The sequence below is a fragment of the Cinclus cinclus genome, chromosome 12, assembly GCF_963662255.1.
Source record: "Cinclus cinclus chromosome 12, bCinCin1.1, whole genome shotgun sequence".
NCBI classification, from domain to species: domain Eukaryota; kingdom Metazoa; phylum Chordata; class Aves; order Passeriformes; family Cinclidae; genus Cinclus; species Cinclus cinclus.
The window spans coordinates 8,641,644-8,659,039 of record NC_085057.1 but is presented as its reverse complement, the minus strand read 5'-3'; the positions used below and the strand labels follow the sequence as shown (position 1 = coordinate 8,659,039).

General features: G+C 35.0%; 1 protein-coding gene across 3 annotated transcripts in view; it reads right to left on the bottom strand.

Moving 5' to 3' along the window:
* The window catches only part of CFAP20DC (CFAP20 domain containing), a 61,267-nt gene extending 44,246 nt beyond the window's left edge, over positions 1 to 17,021 (bottom strand). For all 3 annotated transcript variants that reach the window (XM_062500790.1, XM_062500792.1, XM_062500791.1), the window contains exons 1-6: positions 17,001 to 17,021; positions 14,728 to 14,817; positions 14,150 to 14,243; positions 12,166 to 12,238; positions 2,690 to 2,804; positions 690 to 846 (exon numbers count right to left, since the gene is read on the bottom strand). In XM_062500790.1, coding sequence (XP_062356774.1) covers positions 690 to 846; positions 2,690 to 2,804; positions 12,166 to 12,238; positions 14,150 to 14,243; positions 14,728 to 14,817; positions 17,001 to 17,021 — 550 coding nt within the window. The remainder of the gene's footprint in view (positions 1 to 689; positions 847 to 2,689; positions 2,805 to 12,165; positions 12,239 to 14,149; positions 14,244 to 14,727; positions 14,818 to 17,000) is intronic.
* Between the last annotated feature and the right edge of the window lie 375 nt (positions 17,022 to 17,396).

Sequence of the window (17,396 nt, the reverse complement as noted above, 5' to 3'; positions counted from 1 at the left end):
TGAGGAATGAAGTTCTCTCCTTGGAAAATGATGATTCAGGATTATGATGTGAGTCTGGAGATTTGTAAACTTGACCAATACCCTGATCTATTACAAAAAAACCCTGTCATTTTTCAGCTCACCACCAATATTACGTTCCCATAAACAAGGTCACATTAGGACAACTGGAGTGAGGTGATCTGAGGTGTTTATTATAGTTTCATAGCTCTTATTCATATAAAGTTTTGTTACAATTTTTTCTGCATTGTTTCAAAAATAAATCTTTCATCAGATTTTGCTAAGGTCCAAAATTAAGAAAACAAACAGCAAATGTTGCTGTTTTCAGTACTTCTCTTTCCTCTCAGATACTCAGTTCTTGGCCAAAACCTGATTTCTATGAGCATTTGATAACCTCATTAAAACAAGCTCTCTACTTGATAAACCTTAATCCTAAATATATCTACTTGATAAATTCTACAGAATTTCTTCAATAAAATTCTTCTAAGAAATTCAGTGTTTAAAACACAGGAATACACACATACGTAATTAGTTGCCTTAAGTCCAACACTAGCAGACTTAATTTGCTGTAGTACCACTTTAATTTTTATGAAATCACGTAATCTTTCAAATTGCCAATCTGATGAATAAGGAGCTTTCCATTTTATAACATGAACAGTTATGATTAAGACTAGAGAGTAATTAAAACACACCATCTTCCTCAGCTGTATCTTGCGGCTTGAATTTTAAAGTGAAGATCTTTCTTAGCTTACAGTTGGCTGAAATAATAATTCCATCCAAAGACCGGAAGAAAGCTCCTCTGAATATTTCATAGGTAAATGTTACCAAGTCAATACACATATTGCACCACTAGAAAAGAGAAACAATACTCTTTAGTAAAACCCATGAGCTGAGGCTAACACACCTCCTATACAAACAAATAAGATAGCCTTGAGGAGAAATGCAGCAATTTTCATTCAATTTGCAGAACTGTAATATATTTGATACGATTACTCATGTGTAAAATTTAGCTTATCAATGGTTGAAATTTTAAGGGAAAAGTAAAAACATAATATATATGCCTAATTTCCTTAAAAAGTCAAGGCAGAAATATTAGCTTCTAATTGTCAAATAGCAAACATTTTAGAGAAAAAAAAATAGGTGCATACATTAGTGTTCAGGTCTTAAATCTGAAATTTTGGAAGGAAAGTAATACTTGTTTTGAAGACAGCAAGCAATGGACTGAAAAATTCAGTATTTAGTTATAACTGATACTTCTAGTGATGAGGTTGAAAAATAGAATAATCTGTAGGAATACAATACAGAAAGCTAGCATGTGAAAACACAAACTATGTTCTACTGATGGAACAAACAACTTATTATATATCCTGAATCACAACCCCTCATGCTGACAATAACAATCAGCTTGCATATACAGTAAGTTGAACTATCAGAGCCATGTAAAAGATCTATCTTATCACTGAAAGCTGCATGCTCCCTCCTTTAAGCAGAAGTAATGATAAAAGGGCAGATAACCATTTAAGGGAGACAGATATGTATTCAGATACACTATGGAATACAGATCTACTCTTCAAGGTTGGTCAAGCATTAAGGTTATTAAAATATTTTGTCATTATAAATGATCTGAGCATAAAGGCATATCTGATTCATGCTTTATTATCTAAATTAAAATACATCACTGAAGTTCATCTTCTGCTTAAATCTAACTTGGTGTACATTAATGCACACTTAAATCCTGAAATCCCTGTACTAGTCTGACACCAACTAGCTGAAATTACAGTGAAGAAAAATAATTTAATTTCATTGGATTTTGAATTAACAGCAACTTCAGGGGTATGATTGGACACATATCCATTAAAAAAATCCAACTACTTCTTCCCACAAAGCAGAAAACTCCTCAATTTTAAGTTACCACAGTTGCTTTCACTTCACTTATCTCAAAAAAGTTATAAATTCAGAGATTATTGCAAAATATTCTCTCTCATGTCTAGCCTTAAATTTGCAACGGCTTTGTATACCATTATCTAGTTCTCTTAATGCAAATATATATTTTAAAATATTTGAAATCTAACTATTCTTATATCAACTTTATTTTCTAGAGCAGTGTTTGAAACTCCAGTCCTTACATGGTCATGCAGTAACCATCAGGCTTTGTATCCTGTCAGCTATTACCACATGTTGTGGCTGGGCATGGCAGTGGAACAAGGAGAAAATAATGATTATTGTTTTGTTTTCATCTGTTTGACACACAGATTGTTCTGTATATGCCGTAGTTTTGAAGAACCTGAAGTATGTGAAAGCAGCTATCAGCTACAGTCTACCTGCAGCTCCAGTGAATGTCATCAAAGGTCATTATAAGAGAAGGGACATGTGAGCAGGAGCACTACCATGAAGAATTATCAGGGACACAGGGAATTTTATAGAGGCTGGATCAACAGGAGAGGTGAAGAAACACAAACAGCACTAATTTTGTAAAATGAGAATGATTCCTAACATAAGAAGGATAGAAGAGGTGCAGCACTAAGTGATTCTGCTGCCATCTGGTATAGGAGACATAAAATGCTATCTTCAATCAGTAGGAGCTGAGTTCTAAACCAAGCAATAATTTCAAAAAGTTCATAATATACACAAAACATTTCTGAACATAAAACATGCTCAACCTCAGTCCAGGGAATATTCCCAAGGTACCTACTATTTTGCGCTTGACCATACACAGAGGAATTTTTGCATGTAGAGGGGTAACAGATAACTCCTTGTGGACTGTTGACAAATACAATCTTCTTTTAATATTCTCAAAATCAGTTATCCTATAAAAGAAAAGTCAGGAGAGAATGGAACAGATCTTTGTCAATTCAATAATCCAGTATCTCTGGGAAATCACAAAAAACCTGTTCATGTGCAGAACCTTTATGTCAGTGATAACAAATACGGAATTTAAAAATTCTTTTACAAGATGAGTAATGAGATTTCTTTCTCCAAATCAAACTTTGTGGCTATATCCCTGCATATATAAAAGTTACTTTACATGCTAATTTAATTTCAACAGTCTACACTCTTTGCTAGATTTCCACAGCCCTTCAGAGTATGAAAGAATTCAATTTGGATGAACTGAAAACCCAGTAGCCTTTAATAATCACAAGTGTTTTGGCTCCTTAAGCTTGTGTTACCTTGGGGCCTGCTAACTAAAAAAAACATTATTTGCTTTCTTTTCCTAAAAATGCCTCTGTCACTGCATATAGACTCTTTTCAGCTTAACAGTAAACACAATGCATTGTCTGTCTCTTTTACTTCATGAGGACATATCTTCAAAGCTGAATTATAATGCAGAAGTTTATTGCTCACCATTCAGGTCATCTCACAATGATAACAAGGACACTGAATTTCAACATTTGCAGTAAATTCAAACCACAGTCATGGTCACAGAAATAATTATGTTTCCTTTAAAGGGATAAAGGGGGTCATTTTTATGTTTCGTTTCTTTCAAGTCTTGTTAGGAGCTGTACTGGTTTTGGCTGGGACACAGTTAAATTTCTTCAGAGTAGCTTGGAGAGTGCTATACTTTGGGTTTGTGCTGGAAGCTTGGTAACTCAGGGATGTTTTCATTGCTGCTGGGCACTGCTTACACAGAGTCAAGGCCTTTTCTGCTTCCCACCTTTTCTTACCAGCCAGGAGGCTGGGGATGGGTGAGGAGCTGGGAGGGGACACAGCCAGGACAGCTGATGCCTACTGATCCAAGGGATGTTTCAAACAACACAGTGCCATGCTGAGCAGTAAGAGCTGTGAGGAAGGAGAAGGAATGGGGAAAGTTCAGAGCTATGTTTGTTTTCTCATGTAGCCATCACACAGGATGAAGCCCTGAGCTCCTGGAGATAGGTGAACATCTGCAGGCCCCTGGGAAGGAGCTAATGCCTTGTTTAGATTTTGGTTGCATGTGCAGCTTTTGCTCTCCCTATTAAACTGTCTTTATCCCAATGCACAAGTTTTTGCACTTTTACCCTCGTGTGTTCTCTTCCCCAGGAGACAGAGGGGCTGCTATGGCTCAGCTGCTTCCTGGGGTTAAGCCACAACAGCAGCACAACCTTGATATTCCCCAACAGTCCTCCCTTAACTCTCCTGAGCACAGTTATTACTTTAAAGGCTGCAGTCTGGGAGAATATGCTTAATGTATGGGGAAACAATGATTAATTTACCTATTATTGTTGAACAAGCCTATTTCAAACAGATGGGTATTTCTCTGTAATTAGCAGCCCCTCTGAGAAGATGACAAAAAATTATAATGAACAACTTTTTGTCACTACTTAGTGTTGCTAAAAGTAATTACTCATAACAATTCAAATGCTGGGATTTACTTTAAAATAGTGAGACTGCCCTGTAGACTTTCTTTTTTTTAAGTTTTATTACTGAAAACACTTTTTCATTAGCATATAACCTGACCTTTAATCTATTCATCCTCATAACATGGGTGGGCAAATGAAAACAAAGTGGAAGACTCTACTACCTGTTTCGTTTTGAAAGACTGGCAGTTCCTCATAAACCACATGCACTTTAAAAGCAGAAATTCCACTACTGTGCCAAGAAAACCCCATTATATCTTCACTATTTCTATTGTTTGACATAAGAGATTCCAGAATCAGCTGCACATATATTTATGAATGGAAAAATCATATGAAGTCCTTGAAAAGTGATTTCCTCAGACTACCTCCAAGTGTCTTAGAGTGCTGGTACCTGGCCTTGATCTTACTTTTGAAGAAGTTTAAGCAAGATGTGAAATAATTCCCTTAAGATCATCAGCAAATGGGCCACACACCTAGGTCTTTGTCCCAGATTCAGGCATAGTTCCACCCATCACTTTATTTCCCATATAGCCTTTAGTGAAAAACTGATGTATCTAGTTTCCAGAAACTCTTCACTCTAAATTTTGGGTCTTCAGAAGTGCTAAAAAATTGGGGCACCAAAGAAGTCCAAAGTATTGAAACAATTGCTTGAAGCTCCCTGGATTTCCTGGTTGCATGTAGAGCTGAGCAATTGTGCTGAGAAACCAGGCAATTGCAATAACCTGAGTACTGAGAAACAAAAATACTATCCATGCTGAATTTCAAATTCTCAACATAGAATGTTGCTTTAAATGAGGCTATAACAGAGTGGTAGGAGCCTAGAATTAAGTCATGCATATCTCCAAACAACTGGCAATAAAACCAAAGTTTGCTTTACACTATCAGTTCAATATGTTTGAATTTCATTATTTATTTCTTATATGAATAGGTTTATCACTCTCATGAAAAAATATTAGTACCTTGGTTATAGAAAGGCCATTGGTAAATATACAGCTCAGTGACATTCCAAAATGTAACACTGAATGCATTTGTTTAGATCAAAAGACATACATTTATATCAGACACTGCCATATAAGTCTAAAATAAGGCTTTTATGACCATAGATGTGCCATAAGGAAGGGGCAAACCTGAGATGCATAGATATAATCACTCCTAAAGAAGTGTAATTTATTTCTGTAAATACATTTGAAACAATAAAAACACTTTTATTCCACAGGCAAAAATAGGTGAAACATTCAAACAGGCAAATTAAGAAAAAAAAAATAAGATGGCCTTAAAATTATACAAAATAATTTATTTCCCAGGGGAAGTAAGATAATTATTTAAGAGTTAGTGTAACTTTCAGACTTTTCAATTACATTGCTTATTGGAAAATAAAAATAAAGGAAGCATCTGGAGAAACTATTTTCTGAAATAATTCAGACAATGGGAACTAGAACATCAGTCACAAAATGACTCCAGAGTACTTCTGGTGAAACTCAACGTTTTTTTTCTGCTATGCAAAAGCAGAACTTAGGTTAAACCTACAATGGCAAGAAACATCTGCAGCACACATCTTGATTTTCAAAGATGAATTTAAAAAATCTATATGGGAGTTAATGTATTTTTATTATGTCTGTGCTGGAATATTTATGTCTAAGGGTCAGACGTGATAGAAAAGTAATGAGACCATGTTGAGAAAAATGAGGTAGTCAACAAGAAAATCAATCTCATTTATAATAATATTCCTGTGATCAGCAGGTGCATAAGTCCTCCAGCTATGGTCATTAACTGCATTCATTTCACACTTAACATCTACATTTGCAAACCATTTGAAAGTAAAACTACCTTCCAATTCAATTTTCAATTTTATTTTGCACCTTCAAATTTGATTGACTGTTTTTCTCACAATGGTAACTACAGTGAGATTGCAAGTGAAAGGAAGCAACTACCCAAGAGCACAGACAGACTCATCTGCTCAGATTGCCTATTCACTTTGCTTCTGTATGGATAATAATTTATAATAATTTGTTAATGTTCAATTCAAGGCTAGAAATGAACTTAGAAAAAAAACAATACTGAACTGTTGAAGGGAAGCTTCATTTGTCAGGATCACTTGGTCTTCAAATGCAAGAGTTTTTCTCTTTATAAATGATGTTACCTGGAAGTTTACCAAACATGAAAGCAGATATTTCATTGATGTTGCTAAGGTAAGAACAACTCCCATGCAATTTAAGACAAACATAATTCTCTATGTCCTGGTCAAGATCCAGAGAGAATCCTTTGCTAATCCCTCACAATTAGTGTATTAATATATTAGTACTTCAAAATTGTATTGCCATTTTCTCCATAAAAGACAAGTGCTTCCTAAAAATTAGATAGTAGCATCATTATCATCATCACCTCCATTTTAAAGACAGAAAACAAAGGAATAGCAATTGTCAGCTGATTTGCAATGCTTTAAGATTCTCAAGTTTCCTCATTCAGGAGCACCCCATACTTCACATACATTTTATTTTATGTGATACTTGTAAATTGGTCTTGTAGGAGATACTATGCTACTGAAGTGGCTGCCTGATGATCTGCAGTCCAGAGCCCTGTATCCTGCCCTCATAAAACCAGATGTAGTTACACTAAATTCAATCAAATCTCTACAAAATAAGAGATCTAGAAGACTGATGTGTCACCCAGACCTAGAGAACAGGTTGTTGTATTTTGTACTGGAATTTCCTGTTGACTGTGTTTTTTTTTTTTTTTTTCTGGAGAGCATTAAGGAAAAAGCCCCACGAGGTGCCCTTAACCAGGATCCATAAATGGAGTAACAAGAGGCAGGCACAAAACAAGAATAATCAAATCTGGTGTTAGAATGGAAATCTTTCAAAAACCGAGCAGTTATGAAGAACTGGTGAATCATGACCTCTCCCTATAAGATACTGACATATTTGCCATCAATTCTCCAAATAAGAAAGTGACTTGGTATTTCTGCTGACCATGAATAACAGCATGAAAGTTTAATTACTCTTACAACTCCACAATTCACAAGTAATTCTGGAAGAGCTCACTAATATTCATAACATATATTTCAGAAATGTCTATCAATATTTTAGTATCTATCGTTGCTTTTGAAATAAGCTCATCTTTCTCTTATTTCCAAGTATTTAGTAAATACCATTTTACAGCACAATGTTCCTCTGAAACATGGCTAACTTTGCCAAATAATTTAGAAAAATGTAATTCTAGAAAATAGTTTTTAATTTTTCAGTACAAAGTACTCTAATGAGTATTAATATGTAGAAAGTTTAGTGCTGTCTCCTTTTCCAGAATCTAAAAAAAGCACCTCTAAAATGCTGTTATTTATGCCTGCAGGAAGTTATGTTGGCTTTTTAATTTCACTGGCTGTTATTTTTTCTGCTTTTGTATTCTTTCCATGAATTTTCTGTTCTAAAGAGACAATAGATCCTTTCATCCATCTTTTTGAGAAAAAGGAAAGGATGTTTGCACCTGCTAATGTAACAGTTCTCTTAAATACAGCCATAATTCTCATATTTAAAACATTTATTCTAATTACTATGAATTACTATGAAGTCTGCCCTTTAAAAAGACAAAATCAACTTTCTTGCTAACAGAATATACTTTATTTGGCATATGAAAATCCTGACTAACAAACCCTACCAACCAAATAGAAATAGGATTCAGTTTACCACACGTTACTTACATTGATCAACTAACCAAAATATGATTAGTATTTTGCTTCCATAGAAAGCTGTAGAAGATGTGATGACTGGGAAAGTTATTAAAATTGTTTTACTTTCAATTATATGAGTTAAAGCCTGTTTTGTAAATGATGAAATTTTACATACCCTAACATTTCTAAGAATATTTCTATATTTCACTCCTTCTTCCCAAAAATTCAAGGAACATGTCTCATGCTACTAAATACTAGAATTTCAAATAATTCCTCAGCTAAATCTATTCAGTAAAGTTTACCTTCAGTCTCTATCTAAAATCTTCCAGTAGTTTCACATGTACATGATAGAATTAGCATCTATGTCCTGCATTGAATTTTAAGAGGTTGGTCTATGTTTTGCAAGACTAACCAAGATTCATATTGTTCTGTATTGTTCTGAATACATTCTGGGTGTTTAGGTTAATATGAATAATTTATGATATCTCTGTCAGCAAAGCTAAAATGATGACTGATTATGATAGCATCTAATTCACATAAATTCAAACTGTTATGGTATCTATGAATAAATTAGCTATGCCTGTAAAACCTATTATGTTGTGTTTATTAAAAATCTCAAAGTAATAAGCTTATATTTATAGAAACAACTGTTTGAAAACAGGAAATATGGTACCAAAATATATATTCTACTGTACTGTTCAAAGGCCTTCTAGTAAGATTTCTTATCAGCAAACACTATGTCAGGAATAAAGATATTTTAACTCCTTTTTCTCTACAGATTCCTTCATACATAACTAGTTTCAACAGAAAACTTATCAGGTATGTTCCAGAGTTTGAAACTCTCACAGAGTTTGCATTAATTCAGAATATAACAAGAGCTGATGCCTTCTGGAGCTGGCTAGTGGCAAGCAAAGTTAGTCTGACAATGACCAGGGGGATAGTAACTGAGCAAACCTGTTGATAAGCACTTTGCTGGCAAGGTTGAAAGGCTGAGGTTGAAACATCAGGAAGAATTAAGAAATTAAGAGACATCAGTGCCATTAGAGTGAACGAACACGTTGTGATCCCCAGTGCAATCTGGATGGAAGGATGACTCCAGGAAGTGGCAACACAGCAGAGCCCCATGGCACGTTAATACTGAGCACCAAGTCTGGGCTTGGGGGCAGCAGCAGTTTGCACTGACAATGGGCATGTTTGCTCTGCAGGTTTTCATGTCAGAGGCAAGAAGATCTCATAAGAGAACTGAGACATCTCCAGCCAGAAGCTGTGACACATGTTATTTACAGCTGTTTACCATGCAAAGATTTAAACAAGTTTGAAGCAGCATGAATTGGCCATCACTGAGAGAGACAGCAATGGATAAGCAATTACTATGCCTGAATTGGGGAAAAAAAGGTTGAGCAATACAAAGGGACTCACACAAGATAACAAAATATTTCAGTACTAACCAGGGATTAAGCATCTCATCCTTGTTCTTACACCAGACCAGTCTACTCTTTTTGTTTGTTTTGCTGTTTTTTTTTTTTTTTATACTATGGTACAATTTCAAGGTCTGTTTCCTCACATCAACGGCTCTACTCATTTGCTGTAAAACTTTCTATTACAAGATGTACTAATTTTATGTGATACCCAACACTGAGAAAAACCATATCAGAAACAAAGTATGATCATGACTGGCATTACAGTTCTTTAAGAATAAATGTTTGAGTGCTTGTCAAACTGCCAAGCAGAAATATTAACACCCACATGTCGATGTATTGGGAATTAAAGCAAAAATGACAACATAAGCCAGATGCTGTTTTCTTTTACATGCAAATATTTTTTCAAACATTGAGTTACCTTTGCTTTTTCAGAAAAGTAGCAAAATACATAACACTGAAGATTTAACAACTGGCAACTGCATTTGCAGCAGACAGCTATATTCAGCATTACTAATAGCTTTGCTATTATTTGCTCCAAAGAAGCTGCATAAATTACATGCTCTCTACCTTAGTTGTGATTTTATTATGCCTCATCAAATTTTTCATCCACAATATATTTTACACATTTTTACACAGATCAATACATTGACTGTTTATGTGGTGGTATTCATCTAATCATGCCGTGTAAAAAAATCCTAAAATCCTATTTAGATTTCCTTCAAAGAAAAGATAAGCAGCTAATATAGACAGTAGTTTGCACATTTCAGTGTTTATGGCAGGAATCTCGCATGACTGGTTGACAGCAGCAAGTTAGAAAGTTTAGCTCAGCTGATGCCAGCAGTGATGGAGGTTCTTAAAAAATTCTTGTTTGCTGACCAAATCAATCACTGAACAGAATGCAAAAGGAAGATGAAGCTCAAACTAAATTCCTACTTCCATCTCTCTGCAGAATGGGAGAGCAAGAAATGTAACATAAAGCTTCATGCTCAGCTATTATAAAACTTGCCAGTGATTTTTGAATAAAGTAAATTTCATAGTTTGGCAGGCTATCAGTTTTCACTTGTAGCTGCTCAAAGATTCAGCACTAAGTGGTCAGGTTGTGCAAGAAACCATCTTTGAACATTAAACTTCAGGAAGCAAAACAAGAGATTGTTGTTTGCAAATAAGCATGAGATTTCTTTCAAAACATCTGAAAAGAAGGGAACTGAACAGCAGTCACATGAAGCAAGAAGGACTTGTTTTTTTTATTTACTGGATTATCGTAAGTCTGCTAGGATAAAATAATGCATTTTCTACTATGCAAGTCTTGAAGGACTTTATGGGTACAAGTAAGTTATAGTTGATTTCAAATGCAAGACTCAGTATTAAAACTGTTTTTAAAGAAGTTTTATTAACTTTTTCATACAGTTGCACTAAGTGGGGAGCAATTGATATTGTACTTTTAAGACATAAACACCTTCATTCAAAGTAACAGGAGCTACAGAGAAAATATATAGTTAATATAGTCTATATTATATTTATTATATAGTAATATGGTATATGTTAGATAATATCTATATATAGCAAATACAAAATGCATGTATTTAAATCTATACAAGTACCTAAGAATATTTTAAGACATATATTTGCTTCTATAAGAGGGACATAGTAAAGATGAGAACAGAAAATAGAAAGAAAATGTAAAGTCTAAATATAAGCTGGAAAGGGTGGGAGAGGTGATAGAAAACGTTTTTATCAAAAGAAAGCAACCATTGAGAAAAATAAAATTAGAAGTAGAAAAGAGGTTCTGTTAAGAAGGTGGAAAATACCCAAAAGAATCAAACTGAACATGACACTACAGAAAAGTCTGAATTCCTGCACCTATTATTAAATCTCTGCTCCTGCCTACAGAATGTCCATGAGAAGCAAATCTTGGTTTTGGTTTGGTACTTGGTGTTTGGTTTCTGTGTGCTGCATGACATAAACTCTTTGTTTTGTTCCTTTGTCTCTTTAAATGCAAACTTACAGAAAGTAAAAAAAAATAAACTCCTTCTCTCACTTTACACAATTTAATTGCTAATTTAATTTATATCATTCAACCCATCCTTTCTTGCCGCATTTCTAATGGCCTAATATTTCTTTTGTTAATCCAATCTCAGCTATTCTATGGGCTACAAAGCTGAGTGAGTTGTGCTGTTTGAATATAAACAGATGGTGTCACTAGGGGAGAAATGTTGTCCAAAGCCTGACAAGTGCCCAAGTTTAAAACTCTATTAAATCATTTCACACCTAACTAATAAAAAATTCTGTTTATGCTGTTACTCTCTTCACAGAGTGGAAATAATTATATGAGTCGAGCACTCCATTTGTTTTTCTTGCTTTTTAGCATTTGTTTGGTTGTGCTTTTCTCCCCCAGTTATTAGAATATGTATTTCTTTTTGCCCTGGACCAAAGGGCCCTCTCTTATGACCTATAAGTCTCTTATGAATAGTCAGGCAGTCCTCATATGCCAGTATTTCCATATGTTTGATAAATTTGTGTCCCAATTCTTCAGATTTTTCATCATCTTCATTCAGGATTTTTTTGAGTTTGTTCTGTCTTCAAAGGAATGTCAGTATTTAAAACATCTAAGAAATAATGATCTCATTAGCTTAATTACTTTTTATTGACTTGACAAGTCACCATGCTTTAATGCAAAATATGCCACCACAATTAGTGACTGCAATCAAGAATTCACTTTAAGTATTCAAGGAAATTTTATACATCTTACAGTAACTCCGTGGAGAAGTCTTTTCCCAGTGGCACAAAAATCTGAAGCGTCAGAAATTGCTGCACCAGTCCCACTAGAAACAGGGGGGGAAAAAAAAGTGCTGTGTGCATGCAGATGTACGTTTCAGTATCCAGCATTTCAATTTTGTACCATATGCTATGCTCCTACAACACTATTTCCCAAGGTTCACACAACATAAGAACACAAGAAAAACCTGAAGAAATCAAATTCAAACTGCAATAAAAGTATTGTTTTAAAAGTCCAGTCTGTGGCTTTGGTGGAATTCTCATGAAAGCAAAAGGAACCCTTTTTCTTTTCCTTACAGTTTTTGTGCTCCGAGAGCATGAAGACAGTAAATATCCCATTAGAATTATAAAATGAAGCAATACTTTCCTATCAAGATTGTCTTATAGTCATGTTAAACTTGCACTCATGTTGGTGAGAATGTACCCCTTGCTAAGCAACTTCAAAAAAAATCTTGGGTTGGAGTACAATTCAGATCATGACAACATTGCTCAGTGGAGGCTTCTGATTTTTAGAATAATAGCAGAGGAGTCTGACTGAGGGAACAAACAAAAAACTCAGGTACCTCCCTATCAAGGGGAAACAGTACAAAGCTCTCTGAATTGAACCATATGTTGTTTTCTCAGATATTCAAACAGAGGCGATACAGGATGCTTTTCATTAACTTCACAAGACTGAACAGCAACATTGGCTTTTCTGAAGAATGAAAAATCAGAACTTTCTTATTCTGAGGGCCAAATGACACCTTAAAACTTCAAATTAGATTTGCATATATAGTATCTTTTATTTTGGAAGAGTATACAAAGTTTCAGTGCAACTGGGAGACTGTATACTTGATTAATTAAATCTTGAGGTACATACACCTCAAGAGAGGAAGAGACCAAGGGAGAAGGAAACAGAATGGTAACAGATGGAAGCCTGACTGCAGTAGTGCAGCACAAGCTAAAGTAAATTTAAAACCAAACTATTTTTAGCAGTGATTACCCACACAATTAATTCTTAATCCTCATTTTAATGTTTAGCAACACTTTGCAATTTTTTTTCTTTTAATTGTTTACTGTTATTTGCTATAGCAATTTATTGTACCATTGAAAATAAATTAGTTTGGTTTCTCAAAAATATACATTGCATTAATATTTATTTTAATGAAGATAACAGCCTATTTCTTTTATGAAAATCAGACTAAACTTCAAGGCCTTACAGCATAACCAGCCGAAAGAATCTTTTTTTAAAATTTATTTATTAGAAAAAACTTATCTCTTACTATATACCCTGTGTGAGAAGTATACTATAAGATTCCCATTCCATTTTTTTAAAATCACCATCTCAATTTTTCTTCAAAAGAAAGCAGTTAATTCTGAAGCAGCTCAATCCACTTCTACAAGCCTTATAAAGTACACCACCCCCTCATGGAGTTTTAGGCACATGATGATTGCTGTATTGCACACTGCTTGGATTGTGGTTTATTGTGGTGCAATGGACCTCCTAGGAAAACACTTAAACACTGATTAAATGAACACAGTGGAAATTTGGGTATATCTTCCTTATACCACTAGTGCTTATTTGATACAAAAGTAAAAATTCTTTAAAAAGTAAAATGAGAAAGGCTCAGGAACCTAGTTCATGTTCATTAATGCCAGTAGAATAACTGCCTTCAGTAAGTGCTGAATGGAGTCAGAGGTAATTTATGAGACATTGGTCAGTAGTAGGATCAGGTACAGAAGTGAACTTGGCAGCACCAGGACACGTTACATCTTCCCTACAGCAATTACTCTAATATGGCATTTCTGTAAGTCTTACTTATTTGTAATTGACCTGCTAAATAGTTAATGAAAAAACACTTTCTTTATGCTGAATTATGCCTGAACTAAGGAAAAATAATGTAATTTTTTGCATTCCAATATAAGATTTATGTAATAATCAGGACAATATCACAGACATTTAATTCTTTGATACTCACAAGTTTGTTTGGTTTCCCTTGGCAGCTTCATTTTGTTGACTAGACTGTTTCCTTCAAGTACAAAAACAAAGCCTTTTAGGTCTTTGTCATATTCCTACAAAAAGGAACAACAACCATAAGCATCCTGATAGAATTCTCCTCCTGACAAACAACCATACTATTAACATGCAAAGCTTTTTTTTGTCACATCAGAAAATGCAGATGGAACTGCAAATATGACTGGTTCACATTTGATGGAAATAAATACAATCTACACAAATACATCCTTGTGTGTTTTATGAACAAATAATGCTGACAAACAGGACTCATGATTCAGTGAGCAAAGCTCAATTCATTGGTTACCAGAGTACCAAAATTACTTTCTAAATATTTAAACTGTAAAATTACACTGTGACTAACTCAGTCTGCAAGAAGGCATCTAGAAGTAATTTAAGTAGTCATTTAGTCTGCCATAATGACAGAACTGCAAGTGACAACTTCACTGTCAGGTCAAAGCCCTCATTACCTTCTAATTTTAAGTTTCATTCATGTTTTTCTGGTTTATACTCTAGGATTTATAGATTTCTTAAAAAACTTACTTTTGATATAGCTGATGGGTTGCCAAAAATCTTCCATTTTGCTCCTGGGTTCTTGCCTTGAGCACTGAATATTTCAACAAAACGGCCCCCCTATGATAAAATGGTTTAAGGAAACATCAAATGCTCAGCACTAAAATATCAATGCTCAAGATGGGAACCTAAGAATCTTTCTGTATCACACTGTTACCACAGTCAGTATTGCTGATCAGTCAGACAGCAGAATAACAATAACAACTCCCCAAATACCATAACATATCATTTCATGCAGTCAATACTTGCCTTTACTAGAGGATCAGAAGACAAAATTGAAGAAATACTGTGGAGTATTTAAAATTATTTTATCTATAATGTCATTCTCTAAAAAGCAAAATTATTGTAAATATTCTAAAACCATGCAAGAGATGACTAATTTATAACTGGATAAAATTTATTTCTGCAATTTCCAAATGAAATGAGTCTTAGAACACGCAGCTAAAAAATAAAACGTGCTGCAGATTGGATGTTTTGTTTGATTTCCAACAGAAATGAAGTTTACACCATTTGTCTACATATGTGAATAGTTCTGCCTATATATTTTGCAGTAACTTTTCTACTAGTTACCAAATTCCAACCTGATTTGACCAAACAAAAAGTTACTAACTGTTCTGAGCCAACTTAAGTGGCCTGGTAGTAGATTTATTCCAGTGAGTATCGCCATCAAAAGGGTAAGGGCTATGGCCTTCATGAGGCAACAGAGAATTATTGCTGGGAAAAGATTATTATGGGTGCCACCATCAGGTGAAAACTCCTGACACAGAGCATGTGCCCTATTGGACATCAAGGAATCTAAGCACAGGCTCTTGGGGAGGTTGTATTTATCACCTCTGTTTAGGGAATTATTTGCTTCTTAGATTTTTGCCATTTGATGTCGCATTTTTTTGTGATACCTGATGTACTCAGCCTACAGTTTGCTAAGCATTTTTCAGCAGCATGGTTGACCTAATCAATCATTACAACTCTGCCATTCCCTTCTTATTTCTAGTTGCCTGCACTCCCCAATTCTCTTTATGCTCAGCTGCCCAAGCAATTGCCTGAAAGTCAGAATGAGCAAGAGAGGCAAGCAAAAGAAATGCTCCTCAGATTAGTTTTTCAGAGAACATCAACTCTGCACTGTATATGAATGAGGTATTTTCCTCTGCCCACACACACCTGGCAGCTCCAGCCACATGGCTGTTCCCAGTGACTGGACTTAGTAAGTTCTAAGGAAATTTAAAATGGCATTCCATAAACTGCACTCAAAATATTTTTTAAAATTATAGTGGAAGAATTTTTTTAATATGGTATACTATCAATTTCCAAGTTACCTGATTTATTTAAGGATTAAAGGATCAAGCTCTCAAAAAGTTAAAAAATATTTTAACTGCCAAGCTGTATATGCTTGCAAATCTTAAACTAGTATCTTTTTGTTCCATCTTTGCGAACATATTTTGTTAATAGCACAGACCTACAGTTGGCCCTGATTTGAGGTTAAACTGAAGAAGACATTGAAAAATACCAGACACGACATGAGAAAATGTTGAACAAACAGTGATGCAAGAAGCTGACAAAAGTTACTCAGTGCTGTGGAGGATGGTTGGGTCTCACCGGGGCCCCAGTGAAGTTAGGCAAGAAACTGCCAAACTCCACCATCAGCTGAGGGGAGTATGGAGCATCTTTGGGGAGCACAATCCTGCAAGGCCAGTGGCAGCTAGGCATCAAAAATTCCATGAAAAGCTGAGACAGCTAGAGAACAGCATCAGAAATACCAATTTTAGGTACAGAAGTAGCACATCTGGGACCAGTGGGGAAAACGTGGTTGGGGTGGGTTGTTCTCTTGGGATGGGACTGGTGCAGAGAAAGGAAGGCAAAGTGTGGTGAAAAGAGAGGCCAGGAAAGTATAAAAGGGATAATGAAGTTCCAAATAATGTGACTGCTGTTGGACCAAGGGAATAAACCAACCCTCATTTCTGACTACACCTTAGGAGCTGGGACTCCTTCCGTGACTGAGTGGAAGCAGCATTGCCTTTCCTGGCCCACAGGTGTTAAAGAGCAAAGGCCACTGGCAAACTCACACTGTGCCCATTCTAGACCTGAGAGCATCAACAGCTACGCAGTACTTCATAACACTTCCATAAAAATACTAAATTATGAAACACTCTAAAACACTCCTGCAGCTAGACTTTTTGCCTCTCAGGATAAGCTATTTTAATTGATGAAATGAAAATGGGTAAAAATTAGAATTATTTCTGTTTTACCTGATAGTGGTTTCTGAACATTTTTTCCAGTTTTCATAGGCAGAAAATAATTTTAGGTTCTCAATCAGTAAAGCCACTTTCAAGTTATGCTGAAAAACAAACAACTTTATGTACGATTTGACATGAAAAAAATCCTATGGCAATCCAGCCATATTTTAAAATATGTGAATAGTATTTAAAGTACTCTTCTGAGTAGAAATGTCTATCAACTGCATCACAGTGCTACTGCAAAAGAATTAACATCAAAATAAAATTAATATTGACACTGTCTTGGAAAACATTCTCTTTGTGCATCAAGTACTCAGGGCTACCTTTTCTTATATACCAAGTAAAACTAGCAGTTTTATGTCAGTCCTTATTTTTAATCAAAAAGACTTTCTAATTCTTTAAAAACAC